This window comes from Mixophyes fleayi, chromosome 1, assembly GCF_038048845.1.
Source record: "Mixophyes fleayi isolate aMixFle1 chromosome 1, aMixFle1.hap1, whole genome shotgun sequence".
In the NCBI taxonomy this organism is placed as follows: domain Eukaryota; kingdom Metazoa; phylum Chordata; class Amphibia; order Anura; family Limnodynastidae; genus Mixophyes; species Mixophyes fleayi.
Window position 1 is genome coordinate 462,532,372 of NC_134402.1, and position 22,287 is coordinate 462,554,658.

Sequence of the window (22,287 nt, forward strand, 5' to 3'; positions counted from 1 at the left end):
TCCTGGCACCCAGTCACAGGTGAGTGATACTTCATCAGCTATATGGGATGGGCATGTGGGTTGGTGGGTGAAAGATGTTGGTGATACTGTGACTCTGCAGATCCTCATCAGACAGTCACAGATATTGACATTTTCTGATGTATGACATCAAACCCTTTTATTTTCCTTCTTTAGGTGTTGTCAGCCGCCACCATAGTCGCCAAAACACACATCCGCTCTGTGCAATGCCTGTCGCCTGGCATCCACTCACACCTCACAATCCTGTGGCCAAGAGGCAGTTTGTCCAGTCAGCTAAAAGAGGTGGCAAATAGCACCGCCAACCTGGTGAAAACCATCAAGGTAAAACACAAACATGTTACATGTAATGAATCAACATCCTGTCGGACAGGTAGAATGGGATAGATTCACTGAGTAACAACTGTAGTGACTGGATCTGTTCTTGCATTTTATAGGCACTGGACGGTGCCTTTAACGAACAGAATCGGGTGAAGTGCCGCGATGCCACAGTGCCGCTGATTCAGGCCGTAGAGAACCTCACTGCATTTGCCTCCAATCCAGAATTTGCCAGCGTCCCGGCACAGATCTCCCCGGAGGTGAGGATGAGGAGATTGGTCTTGGAATAGGCCATCGTCCACTCTCAGCATCTTGCTTAATTTCTGATTGGTTAACTCTTTCAGGGTCTCCGCGCCATGGAGCCGATCATTTAGCTCTGCTCAGACCATGCTGGAGAGTTCCTCTGGACTCATCCAAACTGCTCGCTCTCTGGCCGCCAACCCAAGGACCCACCACAGTGGTCAGTGCTGGCTGGACATTCCCGTACCGTGTCCGATTCCATCAAGAAGCTCATCACTAACATGAGGTGAGTGGTGTGCCTGCCATGTATGTGCCCCCTTTACATGTAATTACGGAATACACAAAAGGAAAGTTATCATTTCCTTGCTGCTATTAATGATGGTTAATAAAGAATGTTACCCCATGCTTACACCGCCATGAATGTCTGTATTGGGCGTGTTCAGTTTAACAGGAAAAAAAATTAATTTCTCTGAGCCAGCGGCTCTCACTGACAGGGACAGGAGAGGAAGAAGGAGAATGGGTGCCTGATTTAGGAGTGACAGGCGGTCTCACGGACCGCTATCACTCCTCCAGCCTCCCCGATAACCGGCGCTGCCATTACAGGCATAGAGCGCCGGTTATCGGATAGTTAAGATGCCGGCGGCCGTTTTGGAATTCAGGCAGAGTGGCGCTACGGAGAGAGGAGGAAGAGGGCTATACCAGGATCCCCCCTGATACATAGGAGGGGGCATCGGGTATCTTTCGCTGCGGAGACCGAGGTCTCCACTACTCTGCCACGCTTCCAAGAAGCTTTATTTTTTATACAAGGACCCGCTGCAGAGACAGCATTACTGAAGGGGGGGCAGCTAAAGCATAGAGTTCCCCCCCTTCCAGAGAGAGATGGTCTATCCCAGCCTTCTGGCGCCAAGAGAAGCCCGGGAAGAGTGAATAGAGCTGAGGGAGCAGGCACAGGACACTGCTGTTGGACTTCTCCTCTTTGTGGCCTATGGGCTAAGTATCTGATTTATTTAAACACATAATCCGTTTTGCTGTGCACAAACTGGGCTAGTAAGGGTTTACATTATAGTCTCCCTACTTGCCTAAATATTATATTGTGTTTAAAAATTTTCAAGTACAACTTTTATGACAAGATTAGTTGGTTACTTGTTGGTTCACTCTGTTCTCTCCATACATTACTCTCTCTCTATCTATCTCTCCACTCAGCTGAATTTAGCAATTAAGTGTGTGTGTTTGGTGTGCCTTTCTTTATAAAGATTACAGATAAGGGAAAGGGCCCTATAGCAAAATATTTCACATGTTCAAAATGTCATGTAAAATTACCTTGTGGGCAGAAGGACCCTTTGGCGCTCTGCTCTGCATGCGAAGCAGGGGTCCCCCCTGCGCAAACCCAGCAGATTTCAGTCCCACTGACGGAGGAGCCGGCCTGGGTGGCCTCCCTGACACAGTCGGTTTCCTCCCTAGCACAGATGGTTTTTAAGTCTAATCAGTTGCTATCTACTGTGGCAACTTCCGTGGCTAATAATTCTAGCACACATTTAGGCCTCCCGGCTTCCTCAGGGTCTATTGGAACGTCTTTACCAGGACCTTCCTTATTACAGTCTGACCCAGCCCCTGTCTTCACAGAAACGGCGTGGTCTACAGCATTTATAAGGGGTTTGGAGAAGCTTAACCAGTTGCTTGATTCCCCAAACATCCCGCCTACTAAAAGAAAGAGGCCTAGATCTGTAAATCCCCTTATGGTCCTTTCAGACTCTGAGGAGTATTCTGAGGATGAGGGGGAAATTTATTCCGATCCTGACCAGGTTCAACCCTTGGAACAGGAAGAAAATACTAAAAGCCAATTTATTAACGATTTGGTTTTAGCGGTTAGACAGGCGTTGGACCTCCCAGAACCGGAGGATCCTACCCCTAGAGACAGAAGTCTCTTTAAGAAGGCCAAAAGGAAGGCTAGCCGTTTTCCCCTTCTTTAGAACTTAGGGATATTGCAGAAGGAGCATGGAAACAACCTGAAAAACGGTTCTCTGTTCCCAGAAGGTTCTCTTCCCTGTATCTTTTGCAGGTGGAAGATGTGGTTCGCTGGGAGAGTATTCCCAAGGTGGTTATTCCTATAGCCCGATTGGCAAAACACACCTTACTTCCAGCTCCTCGTTCAGCGTCCATTCAGGATGCAAATGACCGCAAAGTTAAATCCCAGCTGAAATCTATATTCGCGGCTGCGGGTTCTTCTTTTAGACCGACATTTGCTTCAGCTTGGGTTGCTAGAGCCATGGAAGCATGGGCAGACCAGCTGGCAGAGGCCTTACAGGACTCCGATTTGCTCCCCCTGGCTTTACATTTGAAGGAGGCATCAGGGTACCTTTATAAGGCGGCCCAGAACACAGCGACCGTCTCCTCTTCTATTCAGGCGGCATCTATTTCAGCTAGAAGGACGCTTTGGCTGAAATCCTGGGAAGGAGATGCGGAATCAAAAAAGTCAGTTGAAACCATTCCTTTTTCAGCAGCAGGTTTGTTTGGTCCTGATCTCTCGGGCAACGGGGGGCAAAAGCACTTCCTTGCCGGTATTCCCTGGCAGGAGCTGGACTCCTCGGGTCAGCTCCTTTTCGTCAGCCCTTTCGGGGGACCTCCTTGTCTAGAGGACAGTCTTTTAGAAGTAGACAGCCTAATGCTCGAGGCTCCTCTTCTAGGGGGAGATCCTCGTTTACAGCTAGGCGCCAGGCCTCCAAGAACCAGGAGAAACCTGTGTCCTGACGACCACTCTGTTCTCCTGGAGGGGGCGCCAGTGGGGGGTCGTCTGTCCTTGTTTCAGGAACAGTGGACAGCGTCCTCCCAAGACTCTTGGATTCGGGGCATTATATCAAGGGGGTACAGGATAGACCTGCTGGGCCCCGTACCACAGCGGTTCTTTGTAACCCCACTACCCCGAGATCCAACAAGAAGACAAGCAATACAGGATTGTGTCGCCTCTCTTCTTTCGCAAAGAGTTATCTGCAGGGTCCAAGACTACCAAAAGGGACAGGGGTTTTATTCAAACTTGTTCCTTGTCAGGAAGCCGGACGGCTCCTTCCGACCCATCTTAAACCTAAAGGGCCTCAATGTACACTTAAGGGTGGACAGATTTCGGATGGAATCCCTGAGGTCGGTGATAAACGGCTTGGAAAAAGATCAGTTTATGGCGTCCATAGACATAAAAGACGCATACCTCCACGTTCCTATTTGGAGGGACCATCAGTCCCTCCTCAGATTCACAGTGGGATCCTCCCCTTCAGCCTCTCAACAGCGCCGAGGGTTTTCACGAAGGTCATGTCGGTGATGTCAGCGCCTTCACCTTCTGGGAGTTCAGGTCATACCTTATCTGGAAGACCTGCTCATCAAGTCCTCCTCAGAGAATTGCTTACGTCATCACTTGTCCCTCACCTTGGCGGTTCTCGAGGACCACGGATGGCTGATCAATTTAAAGAAATCCCAGATGGTGTCAACTCATGGTTTTCCTAGGCCTCATCATGGACACCAGCCAGCAAAAAGTGTTCCTGCCTGTCGAGAAGATTGGTTCAATCCAAAGCATAACAGCCCAGGTCTTGTCTTCTCCCAGCCCTTCAATCCACTTGTGCATGCGGCTGCTGGTAAAGATGGTGGCCTCCTTCGAGACCATTTCCTTTGGTCGAGCTCATTCTCGATGATTTCAGTGGGATCTGTTGAAGAAATGGTCAGGATCCCACCTACGCTTAGATCTTAAGAGGATCTCTCTATCCCCGAGGACGAGAGAATCACTCCAGTGGTGGCTGATTCCGGATCACTTGTCGGTGGGCAGGTCCTTCGCTCCATGGTCATGGATCATAGCCACGACAGACGCCAGCCTGAAGGGTTGGGGGGCGGTAATCCTACACCTCTGGCTCCAGGGCCTTTGGTCGGTTCAGGAATCGACCCTATCGATAAATGTGCTGGAATTGAAGGCTATTCTTTTGGCCCTCAGGGGAGGCCAGGCCCTCCTCCAGGGCCACCCTGTCAGGGTTCAGTCCGACAATGCCACGGCTGTGGCATATGTCAACAGACAGGGAGGAACCAGGAGTGCAGCTGCAATGAAAATTGCAGCTCGAATCTTGATTTGGGCAGCACAATATGTTTCTGTAATATCGGCAGTATTCATTCCAGGAATAAAAAATTGGGAGGCCGACTTCCTAAGTCGACATCAGATGATGCCAGGGGAGTGGTCACTCCATCCGGAAGTGTTCCAGTCTCTAGTTCAGAAGTGGGGTCTTCCGGATATAGATCTCATGGCCTCCAGACACAACAGAAAGGTTTACAGGTTTTGCGCAAGAGACCCCTTAGCGGTGGCAGTGGACGTAATGTCGATGTCATGGGACTTCAGGTTGGGATACCTGTTCCCTCCGATTCCATGCTTCCTCGGGTGCTCAAAAGAAAAAAACAGGGAGGTCTGCCAGTAATTCTAATTGCTCCCTCATGGCCGCGCCGAGTCTGGTGCGCGGACATACTCTCAATGGCAGAAGGACCGGGGGTTCGTCTTCCATCTCGAGACGACCTTCTTATGCAAGGTCCCTTCCGTCACCAGAATTTACCTCAGCTCAGTTTAACGGCATGGCTGCTGAAGACAGCCTCTGGAGGCCTAGAGGTTTTTCCTCCAGCGTGGTGAATACTATGATGCGAGCCAGAAAGCCAGTCTCGGCTCGTATCTATCACCGAATTTGGAGAGCGTATATCAGATGGTGTGAAAATAGGTCATGTCACACGTCCTCATTTTGTCTCCCTCGTTTATTGGTTTTTCTTCAAGATGGCCTGGAAGCTGGGCTTCGCTTAGGTTCCCTAAAGGTTCAGGTTTCGGCACTTTCAGTCTTTTTTCATCTGAAATTAGCGGACATTAGCAGACATTAGGACTTTCCTTCAGGGAGTCTTACATATTCAGCCTCCCTATGTAGCGCCTACAGCACCGTGGGATCTTAACCAGGTGCTGGACATGCTTAAAGGGCCTCCCTTTGAGCCATTACTTGTGACTGATTTGAAGTGGTTGACCTGGAAGGCCCTCTTTCTTCTGGCTATTGCATCTGCGCGTAGGGTTTCAGAATTAGGTGCTCTGTCTTGCAGGGAACCATACCTAGTTTTCCACGAAGACAGAGCGGTGTTAAGAACCCTCCCTTCCTTTGTTCCTAAGGTAGTTTCGGCTTTCCACCTGAACCAGGAAATTGTAGTTAGGGTCTTTTCTCCCTCTTCCATTTCGGATTCAGAGTCTATGGAAAAGTTAGACGTGGTTAGGGCTATCCGCATTTATGTTAAGAGAACTTCTCAAGTGAGGCGTACTGATTCCTTGTTTGTTCTGTATGATGCCAATAAGAGAGGCTGGCCAGCCTCAAAACAGTCCATTGCAAGATGGATTACGGCTACCATTAGGCAAGCTTACATAAAGGCTAACCGTCCGGTGCCAGAGAGACTTACGGCCCATTCCACCAGATCAGTAGGGGCATCATGGGCAGCGAGAAATGGGGCTTCTGCAGATCAACTTTGCAGGGCCGCCACCTGGTCCTCTGTCCACACCTTTACGAAATTTTACCAGTTTAATGTATTTGCCTCTGCGGATGCAAATTTCACTCGTAGTGCTTTACGAGCGGGGTTTTCAGAGTAGTCCCACACTTAGGAGGCTGCTTTAGAACGTCCCCATGGTAAGCAGTGTCCTCCAGATCGGATGAAAGAGAAAAGAGGATTTATGTACTTACGTTAAATCCGTTTCTCTGATTCCATCTGGGGGACACTGCGATCCCTCCCTTCTGCCTTTCCTCTGTATGCTCTTGGTTGATTGTCCTATCTCCTTGGGGCTTTTTAAATTAACTGAGGAGGAAGAGGCGGGGGGATTGTAGAGGGGAGGGGTCTGTCAGCAGTGCTAAACATTAACTAGCTAGGTGCCAACTCCCGTGCTCCCCTCCACAACCCATGGTAAACAGTGTCCCTCAGACGGAATCAGAGAAACAGATTTAACGTAAGTACTTAAATCCTCTTTTCTCTGTTGGCCTATTGGAGGACATTAAACATTGGGTATTGTAGGCGGTCCTAGAGTCAGAGGCACCTCTAAACTTACAGTTGTGACCACAGCGGACCTACTGACAGGTGCTGCGGTTGTACGCCCCCCCCCCCCCCCCCCAGACACGAAGGGGGGACCAGAAGCAGTCAAAGCAGATCTCCATTGAGTGAGCCCCTTATACAGCCGCAAGGTGTACAGCCTACAGAGGTCAGATAGTTAGGGATGACCTACGGCCGTCCCTAGAAGATGTGACTAGCAGGTCCAATGGAGCGAGTCTGGAGCCACAAGTACGGCCACCACCCGTTCTCTCTTCAACTTCTTGAGCACCCGTGGGAGCATGGAAAACTGGGGAAAAAGATACACCAGATGAAAAATAAAAATCCACTTCATCATGGCATGGATGAACCCTGGGGTGGGATCCCGGGATTTCGCACAGAACAGGGGAACATTTAAGTTCAGACAAGATGTCATGAGATCTATGTCTGGCTGACCCCAGGGTTAAACCAAAAGGTCAAACATGTCTCTGTGAATGGAAAATTCTACTGGTTGGACTCTGTTGCGAATGAGATAATCGGACTCCCAATTTTCCACCCTTGGCTGAAGATGGTCGATATCACTGTAACGTGACGCTATGCCCAAGACATAATCTTGGGCATCTCCTTCATGGTCATGGCGCTGCGGGTGCCCCCGATAGTTCACGTAAGCCACCGCTGTTGCATTGTCCAACTGGACCGTCAGCGGCTTGACCACCAAAAACCCCTGTTCCTGGACAAGCACCATGTGAACTGCCCAAAGCTCCAGCACATTTATGGGGAGGTGCAATTCTTGGGGGTCCCAGAGTCCCTGGAATCAGAGAGCGCCAATGACTTCTCCCCAGCCTAACAAACTGACGTCTGTGGTCACCAGTGTCCCCTCCCAAACCTGGAAGGAGCGAACCAATGGGAGATGTGACTGATCCAGCCACCATGTGAGGGACTGGCGCACTGTTGGGGACAACCCAATGATCTGTTTGTCCAGATAAAGAGGGGACTTCAACCACTTCTGCAGTAGTTCTCTTGAACATTCACCAGTGAAATTGTACAAAGGGAACTGCCTCGACCACGGAGACCATGGTGTACAACAACTTCATGCAGCAGCGAAGGGACACCTCCCATCTTGCCTAGAGGGTCCTGGTGTTGAACCGAGAGGACCTTGTCCTCCAGGAGAAACACTCGCTGGTGTCGAAGTTGAGGCCCAGAAACTGCATCCTCTGAACTGGCGTTAGGGAGAACTTCGGCAGGTTGATGATCCAGCCATGTGCTTCCCGGAAGAAAATTGTGAAATGAAACTGGTGGATCAGGATTGGATAGAATAGAGCCTTCAACAGCAAGTCATCCAGGTAAGGGACAACTGTTACCACATGAGAGGAGAGAAGAACCACTATCACCTTTGTGAAAAACCTTGGGGCGGTTGTAAGGCCAAAGGGTAACATGCTGAATTGGTAATGGCCATCGTGGACAGCAAATCAGAGACACTGATGCCTCCCCATATGGGAACATGGAGTTAGGCATATTTTATGTCCCAGGAAGCAAGGAACTTCCCTAGATCCACGCCCATGGAGACAGACGCCAGCAGCTCCATCCTGAAGCAAAGGACTGAAACTATGCTTAGTATTAGCCGGAAGGAGCCATCCGGTTTTGGAACTAGAAAGAGTTTGGAGTAAAACGCCGAACCCCATTCTAGCAGAGGGATTGTAATGCTTACCCCCTAAATCCAAAAGTATCTGGATAGCCTCCTGGAGTGCTCTGCGCTCAAGACCGCAGGCTGGAAGGCCCATGGTGAAGAATCGTCGATGTGGAAAATGGAGCAGATCAATAATATATCCCTGGGTGACAATCCCTTGAACCCCGGCATCGGGTATGATTCCAGCCATTTCCTATAAAAACACATGAGACAGGCTTTCCACCACATTTTTGTGGTTGGGAGTCCTGGCACGCGGAACACCTTGCCGCTGTAAGCAATGAGAGCTTGGACCTGACCGAGAATGCATCCAAGGATCCTGACCCAGAAATTCAGATGCCACTCTAATATGATCTGCCATTACCAGTAACTACGCCACTCCGCTCGTGGGCTTTTGTCATGCAGACCCTTTACAAACAGTTAGGCCCATGCCTGAATCGCTCTGTTCATCCAGGCTGTGGACGTGCCAGGTCTGAAAAGGCTGCCTGTAGCTTCATAAGCTGAGCAGAGCAAAAAGTGACATTTCATGTCCAAAGTGTCCTTAAGTGAGACCACACCCTGCACCGGGATAGTAGCGGTCCTAGTCAACTGGGCAATGGGCAGATCCAATACGGGAGATGCCTCCCATTTCGCTGCTTCCTCTAGGGGTAGGGGATAAAGGGAACTGAACATTCCTGGCATATGAAAGCAGCAGTCAAGCTTTTTCCATGCCTCAGATACCATATCCATTAGTTGGGGAGATAGAGGAAAACAGATAACCTGCTTATTTTGCCTCTTGAAGAAGGAGAACCCAGCTGAATCTGAGATCTCTGAGTCCTCAACCCTAAGGTCTGTCAAACTCCTAAAACCAGGTCATCTATGCCATAGGCAGAGCCTTCTCCCTGGAGTCCCTAGGTAAGAAGTGGAATCTATTACCTGAGGCACTTGTGGAACATGACATTTACTGGTCATTTTATGGGGGGACGCTAAGGATGCGTTTCAAAGAGGTAGAGGCGCTAGCTAATCCCTGGGCGGACTCAGCGAGGGAATGCGCAGAAATAGAACTGGAAGAATTGCAGACGTCATTACCCCCATAAGTTCAGCAATGTGCGATGTCAGAGAGCGAAGCCAAGCCGGTTCTTCCACACCTGCTGGTGTAGACAGACACCCGCTGTCCCCGGAACTCCACCTTACGCCGCACACAGGGCCTCTGGTCATACTGTATACAAGACTATTTATCGTTACATATTGAACAAGTATAGATCAACACAAACTTTACAGCAGACCCTTTCATGGAACTCCCCTTCTATGACATGGTGTCAAATTTCTATATGCACCATCTGTACAGTAGATACAAACACACATATACATTATTATACACACACATAACATATATATAGATATATAGATAGATATATATATATATATTATATATATTTATTATTATATACAGTGGTAGTCAGTTTCACGATACTGACTACCCCGACAGAGGACAGAACGGCACGAGGAGTGCGATTACCTAGTACACCGACCTTCTAAGAAAACTACTGATCGCAATGCACATGACTTCATATTCCGATTGGCTGTCTTGTAGACTGCTGAAAATTACGTGATTAGAAACACCGACTTCCCTTAAAGCGGCACTGGACGGACCCACCTGGAATATATTTCCTGTAAGTATTATCTTAGAGGTTAAGGTTAGGGTTAACCCTTCCGGCTGCCTCTATGTCCCGACCGTCTCGTACAAGGACCTCTTCGTTGCCACTCATTAAGTCGACTGGTTGTGACTACCGAGACCCTGATCCATCAGGCTCAGGGATTCTCTACCTCGGTCATGAAACCATGATCCAGGCCAGGTAACCCTGCTGGGAATTACTATTGGGTGTGGAAGTCGTATGTTCTTTGGTGGGAGGGGCTACATTTCCACACTTTTCCATTCAACCTTTCCAGGCTGCTCTCCTTCCTTCAGGCAGATCTGGATAAAGACCTGCGATTATCCTCTTTTAAGCTGCAAATCTCAGTGCTGTTTTCTTCCTGTGCAAGTTGTCTACTGTGAAGAATGTTTAGTCCTTAATGCTTAACCTCCCCTTGTACCCTGGTTGAGCTGTGGGACCTTAACTTGGTTCTCGGGGCCCTTGTTAGACTTTGAATCTTTAGAGTCGATGGTTCTCCGTTATCTTACCTGGAAGGTGGTTTTCTTACTGGCTGTTTCTTCAGCACACCGAGTGTCTGTGTTGGTGGGCGCTGTGTTGTGCTCCCCCTTCTTGGTGTTTCATCTGGACCGGGCTGTGCTTCACACAAAGCCCTCTTTTGTCCCCAAAAGTGGTCTCTCAGTTTCATTTAAACCAGGAAATTGTGGTGCCGACCTCCCCTCCATGCTCAGGTTCTTCAGATCCGACCCTGTTGCTTTTGGATGTGGTCCAGGCTCTTCTGTGTCATGTGGATCGTACTGCGGCGGTTTGTGCTGTATGATGTGCAGAAGTGCGGTGGGTCGGCATCGCAGCTCTCCTTGGCTAGATGGATCACTTCACTTATCAGATTGGCCTATGTTCAATCCGGGGCCAGGGGGCTTGACTGCTCATTCGACCAGGGATGTTGGTGTTCCCTGTTGTGCTGGGCTACCACGTGGTCGTCTTCCCACCCCTTTGTGACATTTTACACGTTGAAGGGCTTCACAGCTCAGGATGCTAGCTTTGGCCGCAAGATTTTGCGAGCAGCCGTTTCAGAGCAATACCTCCCTTAGGGACAGCTTTGGAGTGTCCCCCAATAGGGTGACAGAGAAAATTGGATTTTTGTGCTCACCGTAAAATCCTTTTATCTTAGTCCATTGGGGGACACTGCGCGCCCGTCCTTGCTCTGTTTGTATGCTGGTTGCCTGTTTTGTTGTACTGGTTGACTTAGTTGGGCCCTCTTTTGGGCATTGTCTCCTTCCATATAGGAGGGGCATAGTAGGGGTGGAGCTACACTTTTAAAGTTTAAAGTTCCTCTGACTCCAGGACCTTCTACTATACCCAATGTTTCATAGTGTTCCCCAGTGGACTAAGAGAAGGGGATTTTACAGTGTGTACAAAAATCATATTTTTATATTTAAGAGAATTACACAATTGAAATGAAAGAGTAAAGGAAATTTTAAATGTGGGAGTAAAAAGATTATTAAATGGTCCATCAAAGAATTGCTTTTGTCATAATTTCGAATTGAGTATAAGTAATATATAAAGCTATAAATGAGCTTTAATTAGTATAATATAGTACAGTATTGTTTCAGTAAATTCTGACTTGTAATTTTAACCTCTAGAATAGTAATCTATATTTTTTTGTCTTTTTTGGTTATATTTTTCCAAATATTGCTTTAATTTCATCCTTGCATTATATTATGAAGAAAACCCGCAAACATTTCTGTGTTAGGAGCACATATGAACATAATGTCTTGCATGGACAGAATGGTATTAAGAAGGGCTTTAAACATGCCACATTAGTGAATTATTTGTAATAGTTATTACTTGAGACTGTGCTGAAAATATTTTCCAATGTCCAATCTTTGTATTAATCAAGGGATAAGGCCCCTGGACAGAGAGAATGTGACCAGGCTATTGATCTCCTGAACCAGGCTGTGAGAGAGCTGGACCAGGCCTCGCTAGAAGCCATCAGTCAGCAGCTGACCCCACGGGAGGGTATTTCACAAGAGGTGAGGAGTGTGTCAGGGGACCAGAGTATTAATGGTGGTGTCATTATCTATCTTCTGTTTCCTCACATCTTCTGTCCTTCTAGGCTCTGCACACGCAGATGCAAACCTCTGTACAGGAGATCAGTAATCTCATAGAGCCGCTGGCCACCGCAGCAAGAGCAGATTCCTCACAGCTCGGACACAAGGTGAGCGGCTCTCGGATAGGACGGTGCATGTGTTGCTTTGAATCGATAACAGAACTAGAGTCTACGTTAACCTGTCTCTTAATGGCTGATGTCCTTCATATACCCAGGTGTCTCAGATGGCCCAATACTTCGAACCTTTGACCAATGCTGCTGTTGGAGCAGCTTCCAAGACAATCAATCATCAGCAGCAGATGAATCTTCTTGACCAGACAAAGACATTAGCAGAATCAGCCTTGCAGATGCTCTACACTGCCAAGGAGGCAGGTGGCAACCCCAAGGTGAGATTAGGAGGGACCATCTGTGTAAGGATACAGTATGGAGGTCACTTAATCACTGGGCCTTGTAGCAAAATTAGGATGGAGGGGTTGTTGAGGCAGTTCCGTGCAATGGTGATAGTTTCCACTACGGAAGTCACTACATCCCTGGGTAAGGTAACATTATGGCTGGTTCCACAGTTAGGGTGGATAGTCACTAGGAGAAACCGCTAACGGGTGACGGAAACCTAAAAGTAAGCGATAAATGCCAGAATATTAGGATTTCGTACTCACAAGGGTACTGTTCTGCTGGGCGTAGTAATGAGTTTGTGACAGACATTTGGAAGGTGGGTTCTGCTTGATTGGTGACCATGCCAGTAGGACATTCTTCATGTGCTGTTTGTTTCTGTTTTAGGTGGCTGCCCACACACAAGAAGCTCTTGATGAAGCGGCCCAGATGATGCATGAGGCTGTTGATGACCTGACCGGAACTCTGAATGAGGCAGCGAGCGCAGCGGGGGCTGTTGGGGGAATGGTCGATTCCATTACTCAGGCCATCAATAAGGTGAGTTTAGTTTATAGGCAGAACCACTCTTGGCTGTGTAGAGGTGGCTAATCCCTGATTCCTGGTTATACATACAGCTTGATGAAGAGCACATCGGAGAACCAGAGGGATCATTTGTTGACTATCAGACAACCATGGTGAAAACTGCCAAAGCCATTGCAGTCACCGTACAGGAAATGGTAAGTTCCAGAATGTGAAGCACAACGAGTGTTAACCAAAATATGTCTTATTAATATATATTGCATCTGCTTCATAGTGATTTACAGTACAAATACAGTAATAAAACAGACCTAGGGGCTAGAGTGTTGTTTAGTATTTACAGATACTGGTACATCATCCATATGGTCTGGGGTTACCGTGTCCTGAGAGTATATTCGGAGACCTGGAGGGATTTACAACCAGATGTGGAAACCAGTAGAGCATGTCTAGTTTGGCACAGATGCCCCTGGTTTGTACAAGAAAGCTGGTGCCGACTGAGACACCTTCTAATGTGCTCATATGCAGCTAAAAGAAAATAGAAAATAAAGATGGAACTGTGTGTGCATATAACTGAAAGAAAACCGCAGATCACATCTGCCTTACTAGTCTGCTGCAGGATGATGATGATGATGATACACTTTAATTCCCATTCTCCTAGAACTTGGCCAGTTACTTGGATTCATTTTACAAGGAGGGATAAACAAGGATGGTCGTACACTCATTGAGCTCCCATTCTTGGCCCCACTATCTGCCACCATCCACCTAGCCTGGTTTTTGGGCACCACAACAAGGGTGCTTTCCATGCTCGTCCTGAACCATCCATAGCCTACCCCGGGACCTTCAGACCCGGACCTGTTTCTTCATCTGTAGGCTCTTCAACAAATGACTCCTCATTTGGTGGCGTTCACTCTCCTCGGACTTGCTCAGTCAACACCACTCTGGCTTATGTCAACCTATTATCTTCCCTGTTGCCTCCCTCTACTCTGATCAGACGCCCTAACTCTGCACTCACATCCTTATGGCCTACAGTGGTCTTAATTGGACTGAAATCCATGTGGCCTCCCTCTGCTGCCTAGTTCCCTGTGGGAACCGAATGTCCCCTAGAGGCTCCCAACACTCCATTATTTGGGGACTACCTTATGTCCCTGTGGGCCACCTCTGCTGCTTTACCAGTAAGACCATGGGGCTCTACTACTCTGTTTACCAGAACCTGATGATGCTGGGGCCTCCTCTGGGCATTGTATGCAACACTCCTAGGTGCCCTCCTTTAGTTTACCCCTCAGCTTCTTGTTGCTTCCCACTAAACCTCCCATCACCCCAGGCATTACCTCTGCCTGTCCTCCAGGGTTCTGCAATCTCTCCGCTCAATTCCCCAAACCGCCATGTTCCAGGACCCCACTCCATAATATGAGTTCACAACCTTTCTACCTTTTCTCTGTCTTTATTGAGATAGATTTACATTTAGTTTTTACAGGCAGTAATTCTTAATGTTTGTATTAAGTAACCGGATTCACGAATACTTTCCTTATTCCAGGTAACAAAATCTACAACCAATCCAGATGAACTGGGAACCTTGGCCAACCAACTTACCAATGATTATGGGCAGCTGGCCCATGAAGCCAAACCAGCCTCTATGTCTGCTGAAAATGAGGAGGTGAGATCAGCTGTAAGATCCCAGGGCCTCCCCAGTCAGCCTGTGTGTGGGGAGGATCCTTGGAGAATCCTTGAATCAGCCTGTTTGTGTGTGTTGGATCCCCCGGGTAACCATGATCAGCCTGTGTGTGGGGGAGATTCCCTGGTCTGCCTGTGTATGGGAGATCACTGGGCATATCCTGGTCAGCGTGTGTGTGTGTGGGATCTCTGGTCAGCCTGTGTGTGTGTGTGTGTATATGTACGTTTGTGGGGGATCCCTGGTCAGCCTATATATGTGTGTGTGTGTGGGATCCCTGCTCAGCCTATATGTGTGTGTGTGGGATCCCCTGCTCAGCCTATATATATGTGTGTGTGTGTGTGTGTGTGTGTGGGATCCCTGGTCAGCCTGTGTGTGTGTGTGTGTGTATATGTATGTTTGTGGGGGATCCCTGGTCAGCCTATATATGTGTGTGTGCGGGATCCCTGCTCAGCCTATATGTGTGTGTGTGTGTGTGTGTGTGGGATCCCCTGCTCAGCCTATATGTGTGTGTGTGTGTGTGTGTGTGTGTGTGTGTGTGTGTGTGTGATCCCCTGCTCAGCCTATATGTGTGTGTGTGTGTGTGTGTGTGTGTGTGTGTGTGTGTGTGTGTGTGTGTGTGTGTGTGGGATCCCCTGCTCAGCCTATATGTGTGTGTGTGGGATCCCTGGTCAGCCTATATGTGTGTGTGTGTGTGGGATCCCTGGTCAGCCTATATGTGTGTGTGTGTGGGATCCCTGGTCAGCCTATATGTGTGTGTGTGGGATCCCTGGTCAGCCTATATGTGTGTTTGTGTGGGATCCCTGGTCAGCCTATATGTGTGTTTGTGTGGGATCCCTGGTCAGCCTATATGTGTGTTTGTGTGGGATCCCTGGTCAGCCTATATGTGTGTGTGTGTGTGTGGGATCCCTGGTCAGCCTGCATAAATGACAGAAAATATAAGTTAACACACCAATACTTTTTACATCATCATTATTAATAATCCTGGTGAGGAATTAGAGCAACAAATAATGTCTAGTAATAGAGCAAACATAGAGATGCATCAAGCAACATACAGAACATGCAAGATGCATAGATGCACTAAAACTAAGCATATAAGACATAGGCAAGGTATAGAACAAACATAAAGTGTAGTACAGAACATAAGAATAATAGCAGTTCACGCTGGTGGACAAGTTCAGTCTCCGTCACTCTTATATGAGGGAGACCTGTTGTTACTGTGAGACTCTCGTTGATCTAGTAAAGTCTTAATGTCATACTCTGTCCTTCTATTGAAGCTTCTTTTGCCTGTTGACAGATCGGATCCCACATTAAGCAGCGAGTCCAGGAGCTGGGTCATGGCTGCTCTCTGCTTGTCACTAAAGCCGGGGCTCTCCAGTGTAGCCCTACTGACAGTTTTACAAAGAAAGAACTTATTGAGAGTGCCCGACGCGTTTCAGAAAAAGTGAGTAGAAATCTCTCCGTCCTGAACTACCTGCTAAATTTTTCTCCCTGGTGAGTTATCACATAAGTACTTCTCTGCCCCTAGGTGTCTCATGTGCTGGCGGCTCTACAAGCTGGTAATCGGGGCACACAGGCTTGTATTACAGCTGCCAGTGCAGTGTCTGGTATTATTGCTGATCTGGACACCACAATAATGTTTGCCACAGCTGGAACATTGAACCGAGAGAATGCCGAAACCTTTGCAGATCACCGGTGAGTGTGAGGTTTCATATTCTGTCGCTAAGGGTAAAGTTTATACACTTTATGGAGAAAAGTATTTGGACACTTGACCATTACACCAGGTACTTTAATGATATTGTATTGAAATACATATACTTTAATATAGATTCAGTCCTCCTTTTGCAGCGATAACATCTTCCTCTATTCTTGAGAGGCTTTCACAATATGTTGGAGTGTTTCTGTGGGAATTTGTGATTATTCATTCTGTAGAGCATTTATGAGGTCAGACACTGATGTTGGAGGAGAAGACCTGGCTTGCAATCTCCGTTCCAGTTCATCCCAAAGGTGTTTTAATGTGGTCGAGGTCAGGGCTCTGTGCGGGCCATTGAAGTTCTTCCACACCGAACTCCTCAAACCATGTCTTGTAGTCCTTGCTTTGTTCTCCCGGCATCCGCCAAACCCAAACTCGCCCATCTGACTGCTGAACAGAGAAACATGACTCCGTCACTCCACAGAACACGTTTCCACTGCTCCACAAACCAGTTTTGGTGTGCTTTACACCACTCCATCCAACGCTTTGCATTGGTCTTGATGATGTGAGGCTTGCATGCAGCTGACTCGGTCAAGGAAACCCATTCCATTAAGCTCCTGCCGCACAGTTCTTGTGCGTACATTAATGCTCTGTGAGTTTATCTGTTCTTCCGCCTTGTGGCTGAGTTGCTGGTGTTCCTAAATGCTTCCACTTTCTAATAATATCACTTACAGTTGACCATGGAATATCCAGCAGGGATGAAATTTCACAAACCATCTTTTCTCTCTCCTACCACTGGGGGCACTGCCAGACATTGGGGTATAGTAGTGGGATTGGGAGTTTAGGCACTAAAAACTCTTTGATTTTTACTCCCCTCCTCTCCTAGATACCTCAGGTTTTTTTTTAGTGCCCTAGGAGTTAGGCCAGTTTGGTATAGGCTCCTGCCTATATGTTATTTAGTGATAGTGTTTCACGTTTTTATTTTATTTTTTCTTAAGGGTGCTTCGCGGGGATCGATCCTAAGTCCCAGAGAGGGTGAATAGTCCTGGGCTTCCTTCACTCTGATCCCCGCGCAAGGTAAGAAGTGGCTGATGCCCGGGTCTTCCTTCACCAGTCTTGCCGGCAGTTCATCCCCTAGAAGCGAGCTGTAGATGTGTGATAGCGCCATTAGGGCTTTAGGTGCCCACGGAGGTAGTCCTCTTTAGTGGGCCACAGAGATAGGTTGCGCGGGGGAGATCCAGGATCCATCTCTCCCCGCCGACGGACTAGCCGGCAAGCCCCCTCCTCCATACCCCCACCTCCCCTGACAACGAGCAGCGGGGGTCCGTTAGCGCTCCCTCTATTATAAAGAGTGGCGCTGCATGAGGAGGGCATGATATCACACACGCTACCTGGGCACTGTAACAAGCGTGTTGTGGAGAGGTTACCGACAGTCATATTATAGATGAGCTGTTTGGTAACTTAGAGAGGAGCAGACATTTTTTTGATGAGGGCGGAGCTGGAGGAGGACCTTCGTTTCCCGCACTTCTCAGGATCCTGCACAGCGGAGTCGCCATCTTTAGCTCACACCGAGCAGCTGCATGTCTCTTCTCTCCTCTCATTTACCTCTTCTGTGACTGGTATCGTTAAATCCTGTGTTTGTTTGTGTACAAAAACAATTTAAACATTCATGGTTGATTGTTCTACCTAGCGGGAGAGGTTAAAAGTTACTGTGGGGCAAATCTGTACCCGGGTATATAGATCTGGCTACAAATTGTGTATTGCTGTATTCTGACATTTACTGTTTAGACAATAATTTATCTGTCTAGTTATAATCAGTTTATACTGTATTTAACCAGTGATGTCTAACAAAGAGTCCTCTGACGGGATCCTCTGGAGGGTCTGCATTGTATGTTACTTGTGCCATGTGTAAAGTAAAACTCTCTAAAGGACAGCATGACAAAGGTGCCCTTTGCGCTGCTTGTGAGGCCGGATCTCAGGAGCGTCCCGGCCCAGCTCAGACACCGGTAGCCATGGTAGAGCCGCCTTGGGTTAAATCCTTTGCTGCAACCATGGAGAAGTTTACTACGGTGATGTTACAGGCTGCAGAGGTACGTCAGAATGTTGTTGCAGACTCTCAGGTATCTCTCTGCAGGGCAGCGCTCCACACATGTAACAGGGGGGGTGACCAGATAGAATGTGCAGGCACTTCCTCACAGAGTTCTCTAACTCATAGTGATGATCGCCTACTTGCGGTCTCCCACAGAGCCAAAAGGGCTTCACTGGATGTTAACCAGGGTCGTAGCCCAGGCTCAGATATCCCATCAGATGAGGATGGGGATGTAGTCTTGGATACTCAGGAGGAAGACTCACTGAGTATTATGACCACTTCGGTGGGTAAAATTGAAAGTCTGGTGTTAGGCATACCTTAGGTTTTGCTGACCCTACACCCTCGGCTCCTTCAGGTTTCTCCATTTTCAAAAGGACTAAATCTCAGGTTATGTCTTTTCCACCGTCATCCGAGATGGTGCAGATTGTGACGGACGCTTGGTTAAATCCAGGCAAACAGTTCGTTATGCCGGGTAGATTTAAGAGTTTTTACCCGCTTTCAGCAGAGGATTGTATTAAATGGGAGGTGTCTACTAAGGTGGACAGACCGATTATCAGGTTGTTCTCTTCCTCTGCCATTCCTACCCAGGAGAGAGTATCTCTCAAAGACCCCACTGACAAAAAGTGTGACAATGCTCTCCGGTCCGCTTACATGGCTTCCGGTAGCTTGTTTAGGCCCACTATGGCAATTGCATGGGCAAATAAGGCGGTGCAGGTATGGGCAGAGCAGTTGATCTCGGCCATCCAGAGTAATGCTCCGCTACCTGATCTCCTGGTTCTCGCTGAGCACATTCAGGAGACAGCGGATTATATGGGACAGGCATCCATGGATGCAGTAGCAGTCAATGCCAGAATTGGCGGCCTTATTATGGCGTCACTACGTTCGTGGACGACGGATGCTGAGTCAAAGAGGTCCTTAGAAATCCTGCCTTTTGATGGAGTCACTATGTTTGGGCCGGAGCTTGAGAAAGTGATTGAGTTAGCCACAGGAGGTAAGAGTAATATTCTTCCCATGGGCTCTCGTAAACCTCGCTTGGTTTTGGTCCTTTCGCTCCTTCTCTCAGGGCCATGGCGGCCCACCAAGAGGTCAGCCGGCTGTTTCCAGAGGAGGTGGTGGCAGAGGTAGGGGTGCTCTCAGACGGGGAACGTCGCGTCCCAGTGAAAAACCTGCAGCATGACTCCTTGGCCCCCACGGGGGTACCCGTGGTGGGGGCACGGCTTCTTCTCTTCAAGCGCCAGTGATGGTCAGTCACGTCGGACGCTTGGATTCGAGGAGTGGTGTCGAGGGGTTATGTTATAGACTTAATCCAGTTTCCACCAACAAGGTTCCTTTCCTCACCGGTGCCCGCTTGTACCCTCAGAAGTCAGGCCCTGCTGGAAGCAGTGGCGAAACTTCAGGTTGCGGGAGTGGTGGTGCCGGGGCCAGAAAGGGGTCAGGGGTTCTACTCCAATCTCTTCTTGGTTCCAAAGCCGGACGGAACATTTCGCCCTATACTGAACCTCAGGTCCTTGAACAAGCAAGTGGTAGTCCAGAGATTCAAAATGGAGTCTCTACGGACAGTCATTGCAAGGATGGAAGAGGGACAGTTTCTAGCTTCCATCGATATAAAAGATGCGTATTTACACGTTCCCATCTGGGAACAGCATCATCGGTTCCTGAGGTTTGCGGTGAGTTCCGATCATTTTCAATTCAGAGCCCTTCCGTTTGGTCTGGCCTCCGCTCCTCGAGTGTTCACCAAAATTATGACCGTTATGGCAAGTGCCCTGAGACGAAGGGGAGTCACGATAATTCCATATCTAGAAGACCTTCTCTTAAAGGCGAGGTCTGCAGAGATTTTATCTCGCCAGGTTCAGACCACAATGGAGTTCTTGGAGGACCATGGGTGGATTCTGAATGTGCCAAAATCGTCTCTCATCTCAGCTCAGCGCATGCGCTTTCTGGGATTGGTGTTCGACACAATGGTTCAGAGGGTGTTCCTACCTCAGGAAAAGATCATCGCCCTCCAGCGGAGATCCAGAGTGTTATTGGATCGCCCTCGAGTGTCCATGCTCTCCTGCATGAAACTTCTAGGGACCATGGTGTCGGTGTACGAGGCGGTTCCATTTGCCCAATTTCATTCCCGGTCTCTTTAGTTAGAGATTCTCCGGAAATGTTTGGGGTCACAGGAACAGTTGGACAGACAGTTCATCCGCCTGTCTCCTTTAACTCGACTGTCATTAACATGGTGGCTCTCCACAAGCAATTTAAGCAAAGGTCAGACCCTCAAATCGGGCCCCTGGACCTTAGTTACCACGGACGCAAGTCTTTCGGGTTGGGGAGGAGTCACAGGATCGTTAAGGTTTCAGGGACTCTGGTCTCCCCAGGAGTCAGCTCTTCCCATAAACGTATTGGAGCTGAGAGCAGTTCACAAGACTCTGTTAAAAGCTCAGGGGTTTCTGAAAGGAAAACACCTGCAGATACAGTCAGACAATGCCACGGCCGTGGCTTACTTGAATCATCAAGGAGGAACTCGCAGCAAGGCAGTCATGCAAGAGGCTGCCAGGATTCTAATCTGGGCGGAATATCATGTACCCCAGATCTCGGCGGTATATATCCCAGGAGTGGACAACTGGGAAGCCGATTTCCTCAGCAGGGAGAAGGTTCATCCGGGGGAGTGGTCCCTGTGCAAAGAGGTATTCGCTCTTCTAGTCCAGAGATGGGGTCTACCAGAAATAGACCTCATGGCTTCCAGACTGAATTGTCAGGTCCCTCGGTATTGTGCAAAGTATCTGTTCCCACCTTTTCCGATGCTGTCTCTCATTCTGAAAAAGCTGAAAAGAGAACGTGTTCAGGCAATCTTGGTAGCACCTCATTGGCCTCGCAGGGCGTGGTTCTCAGACATCCTAGGAATGTCAGCAGATCAGCCGTTTCGTCTGCCTATGTGCGCAGACCTGCTAGTTCAGGGCCCCCTTCACCACCTCGAATTAGATCGGCTGGCTTTGACGGCGTGGCTACTGAATCCTTAGTTCTTAAGGCTAAGGGTTTTTCATCACGGGTTGTTGCCACCATGATTAGGGCAAGAAAGTCATCTTATTCGGCTATTTATCATAGGGTCTGGAAGATTTATATCCTCTGGTGTGAATCCAAGGGTTTCCATACTTCCAGGTTTAGCCTGTCTAGACTGTTGGCTTTTTTGCAGGAGGGCCTGGATAAGGGACTCAGACTGGGTTCCCTTAAAGTTCAAGTTTCTGCGCTGTCAATTTATTTTCAGCGAAAATTGGCGCCTCTGAGTGAGGTTCAGACCTTTTTACAAGGGGTCCTTCATATTCAACCCCCATTTTCTCATCCGGTAGAACCTTGGGACTTGAATTTAGTGTTGAGGGCTCTTTGTCTTCCTCCATTCGAACCCCTTCAGACAGCAGAATTGCACCATTTGTCTTGGAAGACGGTTTTTCTTCTAGCTATATCTTCAGCTAGGAGAGTGTCAGAATTGGCAGCGCTCTGTTGTAGCTCTCCATTTGTTTCATGAAGATAGAGCAGTGTTACGTACTAAACCTTCCTTTGTTCCAAAGGTAATGTCTAGGTTTCATCTCAACCAGGAGATTGTGGTTCCGGCATTTCGTACGGATTTGTCGTCTTCAACTGATTCTGTTGATTACGATCTTCATCTGCTGGATGTGGTTAGGGCTCTCCGGTGCTATGTGGACCGCACAGCCTCAATTCGTAAAACAAAGGATCTGTTTGTTTTATACAACGTCAAGAAGCGTGGTTGGCCGGCGTCTAAACAGACTATTGCTCGGTGGATCACTTCCACTATTAGTCTGGCTTATGTCCGAGCTTCTCGGCCAGTTCCTCATACGCTTAGGGCTCACTCGACCAGGGCTGTTGGTGCG

The 22,287-nt window shown here is 48.4% G+C and overlaps 1 protein-coding gene across 1 annotated transcript in view; it reads left to right on the forward strand.

Moving 5' to 3' along the window:
- Positions 1-5: 5 nt before the first annotated feature.
- LOC142103370 (talin-1-like) overlaps positions 6-22,287 on the forward strand; it is a 35,976-nt gene continuing 13,694 nt past the window's right edge. Inside the window, exons 1-12 of the mRNA XM_075187436.1 lie at positions 6-19; positions 175-339; positions 453-593; positions 678-859; positions 11,849-11,981; positions 12,065-12,166; positions 12,274-12,444; positions 12,836-12,985; positions 13,063-13,164; positions 14,499-14,618; positions 15,931-16,077; positions 16,162-16,328. Coding sequence (XP_075043537.1) covers positions 855-859; positions 11,849-11,981; positions 12,065-12,166; positions 12,274-12,444; positions 12,836-12,985; positions 13,063-13,164; positions 14,499-14,618; positions 15,931-16,077; positions 16,162-16,328 — 1,097 coding nt within the window. The 5' untranslated portion in view covers positions 6-19; positions 175-339; positions 453-593; positions 678-854. The remainder of the gene's footprint in view (positions 20-174; positions 340-452; positions 594-677; positions 860-11,848; positions 11,982-12,064; positions 12,167-12,273; positions 12,445-12,835; positions 12,986-13,062; positions 13,165-14,498; positions 14,619-15,930; positions 16,078-16,161; positions 16,329-22,287) is intronic.